Consider the following 22,558-nt stretch of genomic DNA (forward strand, 5'->3'; position numbering starts at 1 on the left):
ACCATGATTTTGTAGTCGTTATTAATTTTGCACAGAAAAAGTAGTCATTTAACCTATAGTGGAATGTAGGGGTCGCTTTTTACATTTTTCGTTATATATTTGGCATTTACAGTCGGTCCTTAAATTATGATATATTAATGATTTTGTCTCGAGAAGACCAATGTTTTGTTCTAAGGCACATTGACCTCAAGTATCCCTTTATAGTATTTATTTATTCAGTAATAAAAAGCCAATTTGGCCAAAATTATATTACATAGTAATACAATAAACCTAAGTATAAATACAGGTTTAAATATTCAATAAATTTCATGTTACAATACTATCAAATGGGCTCCCCAGCCGTGATAAGAAAAAAGTAAAGATAAGTATGTCAAGATTTAATAAGAAAGAGACAAATGAAATACTGTCCAGTTAGGGATAACGAAAACAAGAACAACATCAATTAAAGAGATCACAAAGGGTCTGAAAAATATTGTAAAAGTTTAACTCTGAAAACATTATTAGAGTGCGTGAAAACACGCAACTCTAATGACAGACTTTTTCAAAAACCTGTGATCCTGACAACGAAAGTATTTATCCACCAGATATCGTCCCCTCATTAAAACAATAGTATGTATATAAGCATTAGGGTATTCGAATTATTCGCTTTTTCTCTTGTTCGAATAAAACGAATAATTCGAATAAGAGAATTTAACTTGTTCGAATAATTCGATCACACATTTACAATTAATCGAATTATGCGAATAATTAAATTTTTTTTTTTTAAAAGTAAAGAATGAATCAAAACTTCATTCGGTCGGTTTTTAAATATTTTATTGTTAAAGAAAAACAAAAAATAACGTTAAAGTTAACAATTCAAGTATTGATAATGTTAAAAAACATTCGAAAACAAAGTCCATCATTAAATTTTCAACAGAAATATTCAGATTAACTCCCGAACAATCTACAAAACAATTGACTAGCAAACCCTTTAGTTTCGGTTTTAGAGTTATGCTTTAAAAAATTTGAGCTAAATTGAGTAACCAATTCTTTAGTAAATTAATAAGGGTGTGTTCGTAAATGCAGTAAATTTGTCCATTACTGATGCCACGACCTGCAAACTTTTGCAACATATAACTTAATGATGCATTGGTTGCACAAATTTGCGGCATCACTGCCAACAATTTGCATTAAAAAACGTTTGACGTAAAGCAATAATTCGAACGCTAAACTTTTAATTTGCTGCAGTGATGCAATCATACTGAATTTACGAACACACCCTATTTCACTATATCTAAATTATTTATAACAAATTGTATTATACATCAAGCTCTATCAACGTTGCCGAATCTTTGCTTAATAATTAATAAAGTGGTCTTGGGGAATTACACAATAAAGGGAATCTGTCTAAAGTTTGATATAATTGTCAGTGAACGTGGCTAATTTGAAGTCAATCAGTGCATGATTGATGCATTTACAAATACGCAAAAAGTTTATTGCCATGTTAGAGAAAGCTGTTCAACGGTGTACAAAATCATGTATAAGTCGAACTCCATGCTTTTCTTGCAACAAAACGTTAGTTTGCAATATTTGTGTTTATCATTCGATTTATTAAATATTTTGCAACACTTACGTACGCGGTTAATAACATCACTTATATACATATATTTTAAGATCATGGCCTTCATCTATTTCAATGTAATCATTATAAAACTCATCCTCAATATCATTTTCGACGACCGTTTCAAAATCACATTCTCCATCATATTCAACTCCACTTTAATCTAAGTTAATATATTGATTATTAATTGCGATTCTTCTAATATTTCGCCAGCTAAAAAACAAATATTTTATTCCGTACCTTTTATTTTTATTGGTTCAAGTCCTAAGTTAAAGATTTTTTTTTTAGAATTGTAACTACTTGCAGTAATATTTATACATATATTTATAGAAGGAGCTATCGGAACACTCATCTACAGTGATCGAAAGTCCCTTTGTCTTTAGTTATTTGTCGAATTTAAGAAACAATGAAAAAAAACAACAAAATTACTGCTATCAAGCTTAAACGTGTTATCATGTTATAAAAGAGTTGTTAAAACACATGGTTTTACAACCTTGTTAAAATATAGGAAAAACGCTAACATGATTTGTCTATACCTAACACTTACATCATGTTAGTTTTAATGTTAAGCATTTCGTGTCAGTTGTAGACACAGTGTAAAGTATGATATATCAATGTTTTTTAGTTAACATTAAAATCGATTATTCAATTCTAATTTGTTACTCTAATTTTTTTCAGTGTACTGACAGAATGTGTTACATGAAGAAATGATATTTAATGCAAGTGTCAAAAAAATAAAAAAACAACACAATAAAAGTTAAGGCAACTGTCAAAATAAACAATATCTTCTTTTGCATTTTGTCAAGCAATTTACCAGCAATTACCTCTTCGTTTGTAAAAGTTGAGAAAATATTAAAAGAACTTGTAAACGTTCTTATTCGAGTTTAAACAAATTCTTAAATATTTTTGTATTTTTCCTTGAAAAATATTAATGTGCATTTTGATTTAATAAGAGTGACCAAGAGTAAAGTGAACATTGTGACGTGTTCAATTGGGATTGTGACGTGTACAGATTTTATTTTTGTTGCTCAAAATTTCTGGTCAAAATGTTGGACTATGTGGTAGTCTTTACTAAAGGAGGTGTAGTTTTATGGAAATGTAATTCTACGGGTCAAAATGTCACACCAAGCATAAATAGTTTGATACGCAGTGTTATACTAGAGGTAAATTTTATTCTTGAATTATTTGTAAATACATATGTACATACTTACATATAATGTTTGCATTAATGTTCGTGGATGGAATTTGAGTTGTATACATATAAATACAACTTTCACTGATTTCAAATAAATTAAAAATGCCGTTTATTATTGCAGGACCGCAGTACAGAATCGAAATCTTTTGAAGAGGATAACTTGGCTATACAGTTCAAATTGGATAATGAACTTGAATTGGTTTATGCCGTGGTATACCAGAAGGTTATCAAATTGCCCTACGTCGACAGTTTTCTAAGCGATATGCAAAATGCCTTTAAGGATAAGTTTAGCGATATATTGATGTCATCACAGCGTTACGGTGTGGACTATGATTTTGACAGCGAGTTTAGAGCCACATTGGCTGTAGCGGAAAGCTCGGCTAAGCAAAATAGCAAAGCTCCGAAAGCAATGAGGTCCTTTAATGAGTCTCTTAAATCGAAAAAAACGGTGGCTTCAATGATTGAAACTCCAAATGATAACAAAAAGAGCGATAATACGAAGAAAGTGAATATAGTAGAGAGTCCAAAAGTTACATCTTCAGAGAAATCCGTTTCAAATGAAGATATTATAATGGAAAACCGCAAGAAATTAAGAGAAAAGTTATCTGGTAAAAAAAGTCCACAGCCAGAGGGTAAAATTAAAGCTGAAAGGGAAAAGGCTGGCAAAAAGCCAAGGGTTTGGGATTTGGGCGGAAGCTCTAAGGATGCTGTAGTATTGGATCGTTCCAAAGATAATGCTGACGATGTTCAATATAAAAATATTCAAAATGATGTAAGCATTATTTGAAAGTGATTATAATATAATTGATTAATTTTTTTTGTTGATGCTTTTTACAGATTGTAGGAACAATGCAGGGAAGCATACGAGACTTGGAAGTAGACAGTGACGATGATGAAGTTGATTCTGAAAACGACGAACCTACAATGCAAATTGTATCAGATAGTAAGAAAAAGTCAGGCATTTTATCGTACTTCAAAGGATTTGTAGGAGGGAAAACGTTGACACGCGCAGATTTACAGACTGCTTTAGATAAAATGCGCGATCATCTAATTTCAAAAAATGTTGCCTCGGACATTGCATACAAACTTTGCGACTCCGTCGCCACAAGTCTGGAAGGAAAATCTATTGGCACATTTGACTCGGTAGCTGCTATGGTCAAAGACGCTTTAACTATGTCTCTAGTGCGTATTTTATCACCCAAACGACGTGTTGATATAATACGTGACGCTCTGGAAGCCAAACGTAACAACAGACCATACACAACAATTTTCTGTGGTGTTAATGGTGTGGGAAAGTCTACAAATTTAGCCAAAATATGTTTTTGGTTAATAGAGAATGACTTCAATGTTCTAATAGCTGCTTGCGATACTTTCCGTGCCGGAGCTGTGGAACAATTGCGTACGCACACACGCCATCTGAATGCCCTCCATCCACCAGAGAAACATGGAGGTCGCACTATGGTTCAGCTTTATGAGAAAGGTTACGGCAAAGATGCCGCCGGTATTGCTATGGAGGCCATTAAGTTTGCTAACGACACTCGCATCGATATTGTATTAGTGGACACTGCTGGTCGTATGCAAGACAACGAACCGTTAATGCGCTCTCTATCAAAACTTATTAAAGTTAATGATCCCGATTTGGTGCTCTTTGTTGGCGAAGCTTTAGTCGGCAATGAAGCCGTTGATCAGTTGGTGAAGTTCAATCAATCTTTGGCCGATTATTCCTCCGACGAAAATCCCCACATTATCGATGGCATTGTTCTAACGAAATTTGATACGATAGACGATAAAGTTGGCGCTGCCATATCAATGACCTATATCACCGGTCAACCGATTGTATTTGTTGGCACCGGTCAAACCTATTCCGATTTAAAAGCTATCAACGTTAATGCAGTGGTGCATTCGCTTATGAAGTAATTCGTTGCTTGTCCCTTAATTATTTCCCTCGTTTTTTTTCCTGTTTTATTTTTACACAATTTCAATTAAGTTTAATTTTGTTTCTGTTTTGTACATTAATTAAAAATCTTTATTTTATAAAATTATAAATACATACATATTTAGAAAATACAACAAACTTGTTTTAAGAAACTATTCTTTCGTTGTTTTATGTTGTGAAGTTTTCTTAAATGAGTAAATACATAAATACATATTTAGTATGTCTGTAGTACGATGAAAGACAGATATTGTACTTATATTAAACAATAATTTACAAATACAATGAATGGGATGAAATATCGAACAATTTATGAAAAGCTTTGGTTAGGTCAAGAAAATATACAAATAAGTAAATGTATTTTGTTCGCCTCTTATACCTATATGAAGTTTTTATTGCTGGTTGAGGAGTAGAAATATGTATATAAAAATGTCTTTGAAAATTATTTAGATTTAGTCATGAGACAAATTAAATGGAACTGTACATAATAATAAATGCTTAACATATAACAATACAATTTAAATAGCTAGTACAAAAACTTAAGAGTAATATAATTTAAAAAAGAGTTATACTTGTCCATATAAATATCAGTTTGTATATATGTTCTTGAACTCCTTTATCATTTAGAGAAATCAATAATCCCATATAATATTGAGAACTTAAGAAGACGATTTTTACAAACAATATGCACACACATATATATGTACATATTGAGTAATAAATTCAACAAACTTGACTTTAATATTGTATCCATTTTCAATTAGTGCAACATACTTTCCATACATGTTCAATGATTTCAGGAAAGAATGTACATACATACATATATGAATTGACAAATATGAAAAATCAATTTGATTTGTGTCAAGTTAAACTAAAAAGATTATTAAGCCATGTTTAACTAACATCAAAGCAAAGTGTCAAAGCTGTTTTTTGTGTTCATCTGATTTGCTCTAAGAATGACATTGAATTTAATTTGATACCGAATATTGTGGAGTGTCTTCAGCTAAGTGAGTTTTTTTGAGTTACTTTGGGATCTATATATGATATTACACTACTTTGACTGCTATCGTCATCTATGAGATTCTCACGAAATGATTTAGTTAACACAGTATTTAAGGATGTAGTAGTTGATGTGGTAGATGCTGTAGGCAAGAGTGAAGACGAAGATGATGATGGCAGATTTGTCACCGCTAGTGAGTCATCGTCAGTATTAAGGTTATTCCTGGAATCATTCCTCGCCAAGGGATGCATTTCATCAAGGCAAAGTTCAGACACTTCACTATATGAGCTTTCACCTGGCATTTGATTTGTTAATGGTAATTTTGTAGTAAGCGGACTTCGACGTTTTATAGCCTCATACAACTCGTCAATGGACGTGTTGAGTGCATCGATGGGATCGGTTGCGTCTTCATGGTCATTACTATCCAAGTCATTTGTGAAGTTGTGACTACCAAAAGCTCCAAATTCATCATCGAAATCATTTATACCCATGTCAGCTTCGCTAGCATTTGATGACTGATATCGAAAGTCATCGGTCAGCGTCAGATCGTTATCGGCTTGTGGGGCATATAAACCATGGCTACGTATACTGATTTCGGAATTTTGGTAGTTTAAATCACTTTCGTTTGTGGGGCTGGCAGATCGCGTGCATGTGCCTGTCATATGAAATGATTCTACTACATTGACATCCGTTTCGATCCTGTTCGACATGTATTTTTGATCGGATGTTTCCAATGATTTATTTGAAGAATGCAATTCTCGAAGGCCTATTGCAGACTCTTTGTCGTCAACAACTTCATACAGTGAGGGGCACCTTTGTTTTGAAGCGCATACAGTGGCTCCAATATGGGACAAGTTTCTGTCCGATCCATACGAACCATTTATCGAATTCATATTGCCGGAATCAGTTTGTGTTGGCCCTGCCACGCCACTATAGATACAATCTAAATTGCTTAATGATTTGGAGTGTTTTGGTTGTTGATTGCCGCGTATGAGAACAGCAGCAAAATCATCCTCAATATCAATGCGATTGGTTATTTGCAAAGAATTCGACACATAAATCTCATTTCGCTTTAGATTCGGCTCATCACCGTCCTGAATGTCATCGTTGCTGCTGTATCCATCAAGAGTATTTGGGCAGAATGAAATGTCTTGTTTGATGGCAGTTGCTGTCGATGGTAGGCCTATACTATTCATTGCCTCAACATCGTGATCTAATAGTAATAGTTTTTGTTGAGCTGGACTCTGATGTTCATCGATCTCTTTTAGTTCAGGGGCCTTGGGTTTGTTTGGTGTAGATGTTGTCGGGAAATGTGATGGTGTATTTGAACTAAACGATGTATTAAATATATTGTTTAAAGATGGTTTTATGTTCACCTTTTGCAGTGTATTTTCGTAAAGTGGTATATTCTCATCGTGTGAACTGCTGTCGATTTCCTCGAATTCCTCATGATGTTCCGCCAATGGTTTGAGTAAACGTACACCACTACCGCCGACATTTGAGTTTGAATTTGCGCCGCCTCTTACCTTGTGTATTTCATGTTGTGGTGCCATTGTTTCCGGAATGTTTGTGTATATATTCATTGCTAGTATGTTGGCCCGCTTGCGTAAAGAATTTTGGTTATTTGGATTATTCGCTCCCGTTGAGACGTTTGTTGAGGCAAAAATATCCTCGACATCATCAAAGTTGTCCAAGGGGTGATGATTATGACTCTTGTAGCTGACATTGTAGTCGGGCTTGTAGTTGATATTCGTGTTATTCACCTTGCCCACCCCACTGCTCAACAGTTTTAGAGTCATAGCGTTATGACGTCTAGAGTACACATGACCACTACCATTAGTCGATGAGATATCACTGGCAGTATCTGCCGCCCCCACACTTCCTCCATAATCAGGTCGCTCCTTTTGCCGTTGCAACTCAAAATTATTACGCTTGGCTAATCGTTTCTGTTTCTTGAAAAATTTACGGGCTACATTAATTTGATTGGGATTATAAAATAGGTCAGCACTTGGAATATCATGTGGTAGGCCTATTCCTGAACCACTTCCCATGTGCTGATTGTTAATTATTGTAGCGGGAATAGGAGCGGGACCAGAAGAGACAGTCAAAAGATGTTGGGTGGTAGTATCCACAATACCACCACTACCGTTACGTATGCTGCTTGCACGATGTTTCGAACACTGAGAATTTGACCGAGAAGCGCCAGAATTATTGCCAGCTTCATAAGAGGGCTTATACGCCAATACACTATTAGCAACTGGCGCAACGTCATCATTGTATGTGACCTCGTTATACGGTCCATCCGATCCGTCCTGACCACAACAGGGATTTCGACTCCACTGTTGGCGTGTGTCGTTTCTAGTCAAAGTGTAAAACAATAATGTAAAAAGTCCGAGTAAACAACATGATATTGCATACAGCACTGAGTACATATGGCTCAGATCATTCTCCCCTTGAGCTGAGTGCATCACAAATGCCACTGCAGAGAACCACGCAATAACAAACAAGACCAAGAAAACAAAGTGTGCTCTCAAATGGGCCAAATTGGAGCGTTCGAAATCATCGACTATACTACTTACAGCTGTATTGCTTAGTGTGAGACTGGTGTACTGGTCCAGATTCAGTGATTTTGCATTATTATTCGTACGTCGAGCCGGTGGATTGCTTTGTGTCGTTGTGTCCAGCCAATCCATGTCAATGTTCTCCGTGGCCTGAGTGTTATCTGAAAATTGATGATGATTTTGCATCATATTCGCAACAGAGCTCCTGTGATTGAGCTGATAGTATATAGTTAAAAATAGAATGCAGAGGAAAATTAGTAATATGCCACCCGGTACAAGCATAGCATTCATGGCCGAGCCATTGTGGAGGAAGCAGAACGAATAGGCAGCATACTCGTTAATGTTCACCGCTCCACTAATGCCACAAATCATCATAGAAATACCCCAGCCGACTAGGTATATCCCCATAATGGGCTTCTTCATACGTGCCTCCTTTGGTAGATCCGATTCGGTAACTACGCGATGGTGCTTTGAAAGACGTTTATACATAGTGCTCAGGCTGACGCTTAGCCACAATAGAACACACATGCTTAAATAGTGTATAATCATTCCGATCATGCGACAAACATCTTGCCGCTCTGTCTGAAATATCCCCAGAGTGAATGAGATGCAAAGTAGTGCTAACGCCAGCCAGGTATTTACAAATGTGTGTCGCTGTTGCCGATTTATCCGGATGGCTCTGCCAAATACTAAAAAGGTTACAATATTAATGCAGCAGCAGAGAAAGAGTACGGCCGTGCCAGTGTATATTGCATAGGGTAAAAATCGAAAACGGGCCCCTGCTTGGTCACTTTCAAAATCATTTAGGTAAGCTGATCTTTGCAACAGTCCATAGTATCCCAAACGTTTGCATGAAAACATTAAAAGACCGCGATGTAGATAAAGCTGTTGACACATTTCCGGAGACCAAATTTTTCTTTCTTCGTCCCAGCGTGCTGGTATCGGTGCACTGCGATCATCATGAAACGGATGAACACGGAGTATTATGGCAATTTGATTTTTTTCGTCAATATATTCAGTTGATTGCTGATGGCTTTCGTCGGATTCATGAACCGTTTTGGCTGCAATTATTGGCGACGAGAGTTCAACACTTCTGTTGCTTGTCAAATGGGGCAGTAAATTTGCATTGCGGAAAACAGCGACCATCAATTTGATGACCGATTTGGGTGAAGACTTATCACTAAACAGTAAATTCACCGGAATTTGGATAGCAGCATCAATATACCGCTCAAATGATGGGAATGAATCATTCGAAGTACTGCATTCAAAAGATGAACTTATCGTTGATGCAGATGTTGAAATTGAAGAACGCACCCAAACACATGAAATGCCAGCAAAAGATTCCGGTCGAATACTAAAGTAATCGACAAAAAATGTTCGTGGAATCGTTACTAAATTATTTTGCATATTTCCATGCTCTTCTGTTGTCGGTGTATGCAACGAGGCCTGCTTAGAGGCTGCCTCCACACACTCAAGCAGCTTTAGACCACTCTGGTAACTACTTTGTGCTTGATAAAATGTATTCGATGGCAGCAAAAGCAGCTGTGATACTATATCCAATAGTAGATGAGCCAATTCATTTTGGTACGTTATAAAATCTAAATACTTTACTAAAGTACGCGCTACGAACTCCAAATCCATGGGATCTCTAATACGTCTTAAGTTGGACATTGTGTGGGTTAGGTTGTGCAACCGCCGTGCTATTTCTAAAACATTTGCTTTGTTAAGTGTCAAGTTCATCTTGGCAAACTGTTCCAAGACACGTGTTGTTGGACTAACATACGCACAGACTTCTGTGTTGAGATCTACCCATGTGCCGTTTACGTGACATCGATAAGTAGCCATCAGACCACCATCAGACTCTTCAACGCATTGCTGTTCCACTATCTGTCCACGAACCGTTTGGGGCCAATGGTAGTTCCCCTTATTCGTTTGTACATTTATTGCTTTGCAATATTGTGTATTTTTGGCAATTACGATCACAGCAATTGCATGTGACAAATTAGCTTGTTGCGACCGAAGCGTACAATCAAACATACCGGTATGATTGCGTCGCACGCTGGCAATACGCAATATTGAATTAAGAATTCCCGAATCCGTAGTATGTTTACTTTCTAAATGGACATCATTAAGAACCTTTGTGGGATCGTGATACACAATATCATCTGTCGAGTTTTGAGTGCGGATTTTTTCCGACCAACCCCAAAAAACGTGAGCCTTGGTGGGCAAGTCCTCCGATTCATGAGGGACTCCGACCGCAACTCGTGGTGCCCGACACTTGAGAACTAATTCATCTCCCTCGAATACAACCTGATTAAAATAGAACGACAATTCATCACTATGACACTTAAGTATATACTAGAATAAGTGTCGTAATTTAACTTGCCTGATTTTGTCTTGGTATAAATTCTAACAGTGGCTGGAGTGGTGATTCACAGTACAAATCTACACCCACTTTTAATTTCTTTAAATAAATGCCCTTAAAATCTTCGGATTCGCATTTTGGCCCAGGTTGCAGTTTTACCAAATGGCTATTGGACCATCCCACTAGCCAAATTAGATCACAGTCACATGCCAATGGATTGTTAGAAATGTCGCTATAGAAATGTCATAACATTATTATTGAACTCGTTTATCTTCAGATATACTTACAGCTGTCTGAGATTAGGAAATTGATCAAAAGATCCTGGATATATGTGGGCAATTGAATTATTGGCTAATTTTAATCGCTCTACGCCAACTGTAACATCTCCAAAAGTCGACTTATCTATCACCTTTAGCTGATTAAACGATAAATCAAGACGTTTAAGTTCTGTTAGGTTGCGAAAAAATTCCTTGTCGATACCAGTAAAACCATTTCTGCTTAAGTCTCTACAAAAATAGAGGATAACTAATTATAATATGCAATTTTTTAATACATATGTATGTATGCATTTCATTTAATTTGTGTAAACATACAACAAGAAGACATTAACTGCATCATCTTCAAAGTCTATGCTCTGCCAGTTAGATAGTTGTTCATCGGAAGTACCACCACATTTTACGCGTAAATTCCATGAAGAGTCTGTGTTATTTTTACACTGGCACTTTTCAGGGCATTTTGCTTCGTTTGTTACAATAAATACCAAGTGTATTATCAACCACAGGCATAAATATGCGTTATATGGAAATTTGGTCATTATTTTCTTAAACTTTTTACAATAATTTTACTAACATTTAATAACTTTTTCAATTAATATGTACATATTTTTCCTTTTTGTGTACAAAAACAGAGAGAAGCCACAAAATAAAAACTATGTATTGTCAGAATATTTCTTATCGTTACAATGTAAACAGTTACTTTTCAATAAGGCACAAGTACTTGGTAGTCGATCGAACTATAAACAATGAAAAACATCGCATTACAAATTCAAACAATCTGGCATTTTACACAGAACAACAAATACTCAATCGAAAAAACATAATTTTTGAAAAGATTAATTTTTTCATATTAAATAGCAATTTCAGGGAAAAATTTTAACAATTTTTTTTAATTTGGCTTAAGTTCATTTATTATAATTACTCTGTACTAAATTCAACTGAAATTAACAATTGGAGTGTTATTTTCAGTTTTGGATTGAATATAACTGGAATATTTTATTTTCCTAATCCTAAGTCAAATTTATTGTAATTATAATTACAAAGGCGTTATTAGCCTGTTTGCTTTAGAATACATTTAGCGTATGTTACATTTTTTCAACAAGTTATTTTCTTTGAACATGCTACAAAAAACCCACTGGAAATACATAATTTGATAGAGAAAATTGAAAATTTCGTAATAAAATCTAAAAAAAAATCTAAATGAAAATCAATGAATTCGAATATTATATACTAGCTGACCCGGTGCGCTTCGCCACCCCAATAAGAAGAAGGAAATCGTACTATTAAGTCTCCCTTTGTGAATCTAAATGTAAATGTCTAATTTCATATTTCTGAAAGTTACCATTCAGAATCATGTGTGCTTAATTTTTAATTTTTAGTTTTTTGGAAACTCTAGGTCCATTATAGAAAATTTAATTTTCACTCACTAAGGACCATTTCATATTTCTATGTCCATTATTACAGAAAATTCAAAAACTACTATTAGAATATATAAAAAGTACCAAAAAGCCCCCAGTTGTGGTTTCCCACTCACTCGGGTCCATATAAGCTTAATTTCATGCCTTTAACTTCATTGGTGAAGAAATTACAAAAAGTAACATTCGAATAAAGAAAAAGTACCAAAAAGTCTCCTCCTAGAATTCTCACTCACTTACGCTTAATTTCATGATTCTAAGTCCATTGTTACAGAAAATTAAAAAAAGTACCATTATAATAAAGAAAAAGTACCATGAAGTATCCGCTTGAATTTTCACTCACTTAGGACCATATATGCTTAATTTCATATCTCTAGGTCCAATAATACAGAAAATTCAAAAAGTACCATTAGAATTTAGAAAAAGTACCAAAAAGCAGCCACCTGTGGATTCCCACACACTCGGGCCCATGTAAGCTTTATTTCATGTTTCTAGGTTCATTGGTGAAGAAATTACAAAAAGTACCATTCGAATAAAGAAAAAGTACCAAAAAGTCTCCCCCTAGAATTCTCACTCACTTAGGACCATATATGCTTAATTTCATGTTTGTTATAGAAAATTAAAAAAGTACCATTAGAAGAATAAAAAAGTACCTATAGTTCAGTTCTCAGATTTTGGTACCTAAATATTATCCCCTATTTTTAATACTAACTTCACTCAAATACATATCAGCTAACTTTAATGACGATAAGTGAAATAATTTAAAATATTAAAAAAGTACCATTAGGAGAAAAGTACCAATTTTCCTTTTCCTCCTTGAACACCTCTCAAGTTTGAAATTTAAAAATAAACCATTTTGCCTAAATTGTTTATGCTACAGGCATGTCTCAAAAGAATAAAATCTATGTTAATGTTCCCAAGAAAAATATGTTTTAAAAAAAGTACCAAACTGTTTACCCGGATTTCGCCCAATATCCTTGACACTCGAGTTCCTAATAACACCCTGTTAGTTAATTTTTGTATGAATCCAGGAACCAATGTTAAAAAAAATTGGCTAATAATTTCAAATAAAATGTATTTTCCCGATGTTATCTCCTTTTTGGTACCTTTTTCATCCCCATTGCGGTGGTAAAATTTTATTCAAATAAATTTCTGTGTCGTTGTGGGAGCTCATAATAAAATATTCGTATTTCTATGTCAAATTATAGAAAAACATATTTTATGAATTATTATATATTTAATATATTTTATTTTATTGAAAGGATTGCATTAAAAATTCCTTGTGTCCTTAACGTAAAATTGTGAAATCATTTCAAAAATTCTAAGCTTCGTTTTTTCGTAATCAGCATTCCTTACCATATGTGCCAATGCCGTTTGACTTGGAATTTCTAAATCTTTTACCTAGCGTTTACATATGCAAGTAACAGTTGCAAAAACTCAACACATTCATACTTTTGCACGTCCAAGCAGTTAAGCAAGTAGTCAATGTATCCCTTAAAGACAGTAATTCTCACAAATGTCTTATCTTAAGTCTTAGGACATGCCCGTGTTAAAATGACTAGTCACGTGGCTATTGAAGTAACTAGCTTCCACCCTAAAGGATGGGTAAAATCACTAGTTCGGTACTGTCTCCTAGAACTAGTAGGTTATAACACAATTAATTGTGTAAATTTACACATGCATACTGATTATGATACTTGACCTTTCAGCAGTTCTAGGAGACAGTACCCATCTAGTGATTTTACCCATCATTTAGGGTGGGAGCTAGTTACTTCAATAGCCACGTGACTAGTCATTTTAACACGGGCATGTCCTAAGCAGGGGGTCAATTGTCTCTTTTTGATTACAATGGGACTGGCTAATAGCTGGTCCAAAGTAGGCAACTCCAATGCGTTGCCTACATTGGACCAACTTCACATAATGGTTACATATTAGTTACCTTACTAGCTTTGTAACTGGTTACTTGATCAGTTACTTGGTTATTTTAACACGTGCATATCCTAAGCAGGGGGTCAATTGACCCTTTTGATTACAATGTGACTATCTGATAGCTGATCGAAAGTAGTCAACGGTTCGGAACAAATTTTGTTTAAATAGCTCTTTTATGATTTTGCATAGTTTCACTGAAAATTTTCGGGATTGGAATAGTGGGCGTGGCACGCCCAATACAAAGTAAATATTTAATTTCGAATATCTGGAGAACTATAATTGTAAAACTGTTTAAACTTTTTACGAATTAATTTCTTATTACTGTTCGGAGTTAAGCTGAATATAGACGGAATTAGATTAGAAGACGTAGCATCTCCCAGAGTAAATTTTGATTTCGAATATCTGGGGAACCAAAATGGGAGGGGTCGGAAAAGGTGGTGAGTCACCTCCCATACAATGTAATAATTGCAAGGTTCTTCAAACTTTGTCCGCATAGCTCTCTTACCATTTTACATAAAATGGTCTTGGCACAAAGTTAATAATTAATTTTGAGTATCTGGAGAACTATAACAGTATTTAAACTCTGTATCAATCAATTTATTACCATTCTACCATAGCTAAAAACGAATTTATTCCTGATCGCTGTTCGAAGTTTAGCTATGCATGATCGGCTTAGTAGGAATGAACCCTCCCTTGTAAAGGCAAGTTAAAGTAAAGCTTGATATTTACATAAAAGGTTAAAAAATGGGTGGGATCTGAGCGGTGGAGTGGTATCTCCCATATCAAATTAGTTAGTTATTTTCGAATATCAAGTGAACTGTAATTGAGAGATTCACAATATTTTGTATGTGTTATTTTCGTACCATTGCACATAGGTCTAAAACAGTGATGTTCATCCCATACAACAATTGTTTAAAAAATTTAAACACATTTGTTACGCTCTTTTAAAGAGCGTAATAAATGTCTCATTTTTTCAGAAATTCAATAAGCATTGTTGTTGGTTGGTTTTTGGATGAAGCATAGCAAACACACGCGTTTCAATTACAATTGAACACAAAAAAACAAAGTTAAAAATAAATAAAAAATTTGAGAGTATTTCGGCCGTATAATGTATATTCTTCCATTTCCTTAAAATTTAAATTATATTCATTTAATAAATTGGTTTTATTTGACAAAAATTCTAAATTTAAACTTTCTTCATTTTGTTATTATTTTAAGTGTTTGACATTATGTTTGCTGGGTAGCTCTCTCACCAAATATCTTCATTTTTATTTTTGAACATCACTGGTCTAAAAATACACAATTTATGGCAAAACTCAAATCTTGAGATGAAATTTTTGGTACTGCAATGTTGAAGTAAACACTTGAAATCAGAGTATGAAAACAAACAAAACATTTCGCAAACGTTTGCAAAATGTACAAAACAAATCAAAATTTTTATATTGTATTGTACATGAGCAAAAACAAAACAAAAACTTTTCAAGTGACAAAGAGAGAAAACGAAACGATTAGCTTTTCACTCATCTTCATTATTCAATTTACCGTTACAATCGTACATTTGAGTACAAAACAGATAGAGAAACGTATTTTTTATTCGTTTTGTTTTTTTTTTTGTACTGTGTTCTCTATTATAATGAGTAAATCAATTACCAAACGTTTGTTAAACGTTTTTTATCAGAATGTTTCAATATTGTTCTTACTCTTTTCTTTTTTAGCTGCTTACGTTTATATTATGCGCTCATGAGCAAAAACAATACAAAACAAAATATGACAATCATTCTCATTGTTTTTGTTTGGTATTTGTTTTAGTCACTGCAAAGAACAAAACAAAACGATTGCAAACGTTTCGATTTGTTTATTTCCGTACTCTGCTAGAAATATACTTATTTGTACTTCTACACTTTAGACCGCGATGAAACAAAAATAAAATATTTTTCTTAAATTAAAAAAAATATATGTATATATTCCTATTATGTTGGTACTAGCTTATCCAACAGATTTTTTAGTTAAATAAAGAAAATATTTCTTATTTAGATTATAGTTGATGATATATATTTTATATGTCAAAAGTTAAATATTAAAAAAGTTTGCTGATGTCCAGAACATATTAGATATATTTTATTCATTATTATTATTATTTTTATACAGACTTCGGTTAAGAATAAAACAAAATTCAATATGTTATGAATTATTTGCAATCAATATATTTTGCCATAACTTGCCCGTCTCGTTAAAAGTAATAGCAATTTCTTAACATTCTTTTTGCTTCAAAAATTTAGTTTTTTTCAAACATTTTATTTATATTCATTAAAACTTCGACTTTAAGAATAAAACAAAATGTAAAAACCCAAAATTAGAAAATATTTGCAATCAATTTATTTTATCATACCTTACCCGTTTTGGTCCAAACTCAACCTTCGTGTAGATATGCCAAAAGTAGGTGGGTTTGGGTCAACTAGTCAACTAGAGTATAAGATAGTCTCTGAAATAACTGGAATTGACGCTGAATTAATATATCGTTTAAAAACCATTTGACTTGTTTATCGTGCCAATTTACTCTTCAGTTAGATAATTTCGAAAATTACTGCTTTGAAACAGCTCACCGAATTCAGGAAATGTATGACTGGTTACCCATGACATCTACGGTTCATAAGGTTCTCGTCCATTCAAAAGAAATAATGCAAAACACCATGCTTCCTGTCGGTTACTTTGGAGAGGAAGCTGCAGAAGCAAGGCACAAAATTTATAAAACCGATAGGTTGTCACACGCCAGAACAAGCCGAAAGGAAAATTTTTCAGATGTTTTTAATAGAGCTTTGGATACATCAGATCCTTTAATTTCTTCGCTACTGTTGAAAACACGTGTACTAGACATGCCCTTAAAAAATAGATTTACTTTGGATGGGTCTTATTTTGTTCGTTAGTAGCTAAAACTAACTACTGCAAAATTTAAGTGCAATCGAATAACTAGAACACGTGCCGGAAATCGATTGAAAATTGTGAAATTGGGTAAATAATCACGCCTACGACTGTTTCGTATTAGATTAAAGATAAAATGCAAACTGTTTCTTTAATCTAGTACGAAACTGTCGTATGACGTTTATGCCAACCACGATGAGGGTGAATGGTACTTTTTTCGATATCTTAAAAAAATTCCCAATTTAAATACTGTTTTTTAAACATTTTCAATAAACCTAAGCTTCTAGAGAAAATTATCTTTCTAACAAGGTATAAAACATGGACATCGAGTTAAAAAAAACCCAACATATTATCGACATTTTGTTTTCTCTACATGCCAAAGCAGTAACTAAGCTAGTTATGAATTGTGAATAAGACCAACTATCTATGAACTATTTTTAAGTTTCTGTTTTACTAGTTCCGACTTTCGTTATGATTTCTGAATATGCGCCATTGAAGCCTAAGGATTTGTTTGTTTCTCTGAAATCCAATAGAAAAAGCAATTTTTTATACTTATACTTTTAAATACTTATTTCTGAGTATTAAAAATTAGAAATTGTGTCAAAAAATTTCAGAAACACCCTCAAATTCAGAAGTTATTCTGAAAAAACCGTTTTCAGTGATGTTCGTCAACTTATCGATCTGTAACTCAGTCAGTCTCTGTCCGACTTTAAATTTTTAAACGGAGTTGGAAAGAAAACCGATTACGCTTTAAGAATATATAAATGAAAAACAAAATTTATCAACTTTTTTGATTTTGGCGCTTTTTATTGCTTATTTTGATATGGAAGCTTATACATATTTATACCAATGTATTAAGGAAATTTAGTTCTTAACAAACCATCGTTTTAATTATTCAAATCGGATGAAAAAAGTAAAAGTTATTCAACTTTACATTAACAGCTTTTTTTAGTGTTTTCTCTTCCAGCCCATATTAAAAAAAAAAACCATGTAAAAAAAATTTTGTACAATTTTTAATTTACAAGGTAAATTTTTTCGAACTTTTTTCGAAAAAGTTTAATAACTTTTGCAAATATGAACCGTTTGTAACAAGCAATGTCTCATATTTGTCGACATCGACATCACCTCGACACTAAATCGGTATTTACTAACAATGTTGTGTTGATGTCGACTTGTTATCGATAATTTAAAAGAAATAAGTATCATTCCTATGCATTTCGTGACAGCTGTTGATTATTATTTATTATTCGTATAAAAAATGCTTTTTTCTATTGGATTCCAGTGAAACAAACAAATCCTTGAGCTTCAATGTAATGAAAAGAGACTATGATTTGAATATTTCGAACACCGGCTTCGATAGTAAATATTTCATATGCAGCCGGCACTCGCCCGGCCGAAATATTTTACACTGTGGTAGTACGTGGCAGGATAATTTTTTTTTATTTTGTTTACAATAGATAACTCCGCTAATAGCAATATTTTTTAAGTGATTTGAAAAGTGTCAATAGAACTGACTTAAGCCTGAGTTCATCCCAACCATGGCAGAATCTACCATGCCCAACCATGTTTAAAATTAATTGAAATAAATAAAATATTAATAAATTGTAGCTCTACCTTCTTCCATTACGGTTTCAAATTGCTTCCCAATGCTGATTTAATGTTTTTAATTTCTCTAATCACAACTATTTTTAATTTTTGTATGAGTCGTTGTCAAATATCGTATCGACAGAAAAGACTCGTTTCAGACAATGTCGACTTTAACGCGTCTTAGAAAATTTCAAATTGCTGTCAATAGTTAACCATTTTTATCGATATTGACTTCGCAAATATCGTTTTAGCGCCGTCGACGTTACTTAATGTCGTAACGACATACATAATAGGGGTGATTGTTGAATTTGAAAAATTTCGAAAAAAAAAAGCGAAACTATTTATAAAAACTTACACAATTTATTGGAATACAGATTTTATGCATACATTTTATGAAAGCTTAATTCTTTACCAAACTCTAATTGTTTAAAATTTTGAAATCGGTCTAAAAATATGTGAGTTAGAGGTACTAAAGTACTACGACCTACCCTAAAACCTTTTTTCAAAATAACTCAAAATTTTGAGGGTGTTTCAAAATCTTTGAAAACGGTTTTAGTATGTCCTCACCTAGGCCTACAACCTCCATTAGGTGGCTTTTCAAGTTCTGACAAAAAGTGTCATTTTGTAGCAGAGTGTTATCGATAACAAGTCGACATCAACATAACATTGTTAGTAAATACTAGAGATGAGCGATCCCGTAATTTTTGAAGAACGTCGTTCTCAGTGAACGTGATTTATAAATCACTGTTCTTTTAAACAGTGACCGTGATCACGTTTTGTCTATTTTAAGCAAAATAACAATTATGTTAAGAATAATATATTATATATTATTTGCATTCTTAAACCTGCTCGTATGTTAACCAAAAATTAATATTTGCTGACATAAAAACGTTTTTTAAAAAAAATTGAAAAATAACAAATTAAGCAAATGCAACACAATTTTAAGAGAATTAACTGATATGGTACTTAACATTTTATTTTATACACTGTGTTGGAGATGTACCTGTTACTTGCAATATTCAGTAACTGTTGTTACCAGTGATTTTTCAATCACAGTGATTAAATCACAGGTATGGAAATATCGCTCATCTCTAGTAAATACCGATTTAGAGTAGTGGTGATGTCGACTCGAAGTGACAAGGACTACAAAGTGATATCGACATACATAATAGGTGTTATTATCTGGTCGGAGTGGTGGACACTTAACATAACCCTTTCAGGGTCAAAAATAATTTAGGTCGAGCTAAAAGTATTAAAAAGAAATATTTATAATTTGAATACGCTGAATCCGGGAAAAATAAAATTTTTTATATTTGGTTGCACTGGTTGTCTGTGTCTGTCTTTTATTTAAAACAAAAAAATTAAAACTAACTGTATTTTATTATACAGTAAAAGCGCATAGGAGCAGAGTATGTTATAATGTCGAATATATTCGACAAAACCACTGAAAGGGTTAATCAGTCCGTTAAGGACTGCTAAGATGCAATAGTATTTCATTTACAAACGCACCTATGTCCAATACTCACAATTATTTTTTTAGATTTTATTTAAATGGACAACTTCATGAGTCACATTAAATTTTGGATTATACAACGGATATAAGCATATTAAAATACACTTATTTTAATGAAATGAGTTTTAATTACAAAAAATAGATGAACATACATATATATTTTTCTTATTTGTAGAATTCATGTTCCTGTTCGTCTTTCTTGATGTTGTTCTTATAGCCTTTTTCAAAGTCCTTCGACAAAACAATGTAACGATTTTCTCTAACTGCATGCATACCAGCTTCCTGACAAATTGCATTAATGTCAGCACCCGATATCTTATCTGGTCTTGCAACAAATTCTTCCAAGTCAACATCTTCGCTCAAGTTCATCTTGGAAGTGATTGTCGAAAATACTAAACGTTTTTGACGTCTGTCGGGCAATGGGAATTCAATTTTTCTGTCTAAACGACCAGGACGAAGTAAGGCCGGATCCAAAGTGTCAGCACGATTTGTAGCCATTATAACTTTAACGTTTGTTGTCTGATCAAAGCCATCCATTTGATTAAGTAATTCCAAAAGAATACGTTGTACTTCACGATCGGCGCCAGTCTGAGCATCAAAACGTTTTGTGGCAATAGCATCAATTTCATCTATAAAAATGATTGCTGGCGCATTTTCCTTGGCTAAACGGAATACATCGCGAACCATACGTGGACCTTCACCAAGATATTTTTGGACAAATTCGGATCCTACGACTCTAATGAACGATGCAGTTGTGTGATGGGCCACAGCTTTAGCTAACATGGTTTTACCGCAACCAGGGGGCCCGTACATAAGAACACCACGGGGCGGATCGATACCTAAAATGATAATTTCATTCCATTACTCCATAAACCTATTTTGGTCTCTGGTTTGCACTAATAAACTCACCAATTTGTTTATACAATTCAAAGTGTGTTAGCGGCAGTTCAACAGCTTCTCGTATTTCTTGTTTCTGCATATCCATACCACCAATATCTGCATAACTAACATCTGGCTTTTCATCCGGTTGCAACATTGAAATCGAACTATCGGCTTCTGGAGGTAACACATCAACCAAGGCATTACTATGCTTATGCAGGGCAACGGATGCTGACGGTTTCAACAATTCGCGATCAATTGTTGACAAAATACGAACATAATAATTTGAACCTGTCGTGGAACCAACAATACCAGTATTCTGGTCGACAGCTTCCAAAAATTGACCAATTACAAGAGGAACCGACTGAATACGTTTTACTTCCTCTTGAGCATGAAGATATTCTTTTTTCAGATTTCTTTGCTCATCCTTAATATACTCTTCCTGAACTTCTAGAAATTCTAGAGTTTTTTGCAATTTCTACCATGAAAAAATTAACTTAATACATATCCATTATACAGAAGCAGACCAATAAACTTTACCTTGTAGCGTACATATAGATCATCGACATCCAATTCATCCAGTGAACTGTGAGCATCTTTCAATTTAAAATCGAATGTCTCTTCCTAATGTTTAAAATAATTTCATTATTAGTTATAAACGCATCGATTTCAGTTTATTTTACCTTTTCTTGTGATAAAGTTTCCATTATTAGTTATATTTACTAACAAAACAAAAAATTTTCCTTCGAACTTTGCAAAATATTGCAATGACTTGTTAAAATAATTCACGGCAAAACCATAGTTGCTCAAAATAGTAGCCCAGGGAAATAAAAAGTTGCCACAGTTTTAAAGAACTGTTTTATCGACAACAATTTTTATTGATTTATTTATATATGACGTTTATTAACACACATAATTTAATAATTATTTTCAACATTTTTAACACATTTTCAAAACACGTCCAATTTGCACAAACTAAAATATTTTTTTTTATAATTTTTGACGTCTGTTTTACTAACAAACAAATGAAAATTAAAAACATTTTTATAAAACTCTGTGCATAGATAATTATATATAGAGACAAGACAGTCCGATTTGTCAAACAAAAATACAACAAAGCATAATACCATGTTCTGACGAGCGGTTGAATTACTTAATTCATAATCAGAATTACTATTGCGAAACAACCCGTTCTCACGACAGATTCGTAATTCAATTTGACATTTAATTCTTCTTCTTGTTTTATTTTTGTTTACTTGTTTTCTTTTGATTTTTCTGATTTTTTGGTGCGAATTTTAAATTTGTGTTTTGGCAATGGAGAAAGAAGGTAAGAAAAAATATAAAATTGTAATAACAATTAACAATTTTTTTTTTAATTAGATTTTTA

The 22,558-nt window shown here is 33.5% G+C and overlaps 3 protein-coding genes across 3 annotated transcripts; 1 reads left to right on the forward strand and 2 right to left on the reverse strand.

Annotated features, from left to right (window-relative positions):
- The first annotated feature begins 2,396 nt into the window (after positions 1-2,396).
- On the forward strand, positions 2,397-4,888 carry SrpRalpha (signal recognition particle receptor alpha). The gene is made up of 3 exons (XM_065508428.1): positions 2,397-2,763; positions 2,917-3,567; positions 3,633-4,888. The coding sequence occupies exons 1-3, from the start codon at positions 2,647-2,649 to the stop codon at positions 4,710-4,712; spliced, it is 1,848 nt and encodes a 615-aa protein (XP_065364500.1). The 5' UTR covers positions 2,397-2,646; the 3' UTR covers positions 4,713-4,888.
- On the reverse strand, positions 4,783-11,569 carry Remo (Remoulade). The gene is made up of 4 exons (XM_065508429.1): positions 11,248-11,569; positions 10,942-11,160; positions 10,676-10,886; positions 4,783-10,599 (listed from the first exon to the last, which is right to left on the reverse strand). Exons 1-4 carry the CDS (start codon positions 11,466-11,468, stop codon positions 5,728-5,730), a joined length of 5,523 nt encoding a protein of 1,840 aa, XP_065364501.1. The 5' UTR covers positions 11,469-11,569; the 3' UTR covers positions 4,783-5,727.
- An 8,724-nt stretch (positions 11,570-20,293) lies between these two features.
- Rpt3 (26S proteasome regulatory subunit Rpt3) lies at positions 20,294-21,984 on the reverse strand. Its single transcript, XM_065507116.1, has 4 exons — positions 21,855-21,984; positions 21,712-21,795; positions 21,202-21,649; positions 20,294-21,131 (listed from the first exon to the last, which is right to left on the reverse strand). The coding sequence occupies exons 1-4, from the start codon at positions 21,876-21,878 to the stop codon at positions 20,458-20,460; spliced, it is 1,230 nt and encodes a 409-aa protein (XP_065363188.1). The 5' UTR covers positions 21,879-21,984; the 3' UTR covers positions 20,294-20,457.
- Positions 21,985-22,558: the final 574 nt, after the last annotated feature.

The sequence above is a fragment of the Calliphora vicina genome, chromosome 4 (assembly GCF_958450345.1).
Source record: "Calliphora vicina chromosome 4, idCalVici1.1, whole genome shotgun sequence".
In the NCBI taxonomy this organism is placed as follows: Eukaryota; Metazoa; Arthropoda; class Insecta; order Diptera; family Calliphoridae; genus Calliphora; species Calliphora vicina.

Excerpts from the sequence above, each read along its gene's own strand:
- Remo (XM_065508429.1), bottom strand. The coding sequence starts at position 11,468 with ATGACCAAATTTCCATATAACGCATATTTATGCCTGTGGTTGATAATA. Across the intron at positions 11,161-11,247 it reads GCAGTTAATGTCTTCTTGTT|AGACTTAAGCAGAAATGGTT; the intron begins GTATGTTTACAC and ends CTATTTTTGTAG. Across the intron at positions 10,600-10,675 it reads TTATACCAAGACAAAATCAG|GTTGTATTCGAGGGAGATGA; the intron begins GCAAGTTAAATT and ends TATTTTAATCAG.
- Rpt3 (XM_065507116.1), bottom strand. The coding sequence starts at position 21,878 with ATGGAAACTTTATCACAAGAAAAG. Across the intron at positions 21,650-21,711 it reads ATCTATATGTACGCTACAAG|AAATTGCAAAAAACTCTAGA; the intron begins GTAAAGTTTATT and ends TTTTCATGGTAG. Across the intron at positions 21,132-21,201 it reads TGAATTGTATAAACAAATTG|GTATCGATCCGCCCCGTGGT; the intron begins GTGAGTTTATTA and ends TTATCATTTTAG.
- SrpRalpha (XM_065508428.1), top strand. The coding sequence starts at position 2,647 with ATGTTGGACTATGTGGTAGTCTTTACTAAAGGAGGTGTAGTTTTATGG. Across the intron at positions 2,764-2,916 it reads TACGCAGTGTTATACTAGAG|GACCGCAGTACAGAATCGAA; the intron begins GTAAATTTTATT and ends TTATTATTGCAG. Across the intron at positions 3,568-3,632 it reads ATAAAAATATTCAAAATGAT|ATTGTAGGAACAATGCAGGG; the intron begins GTAAGCATTATT and ends TGCTTTTTACAG.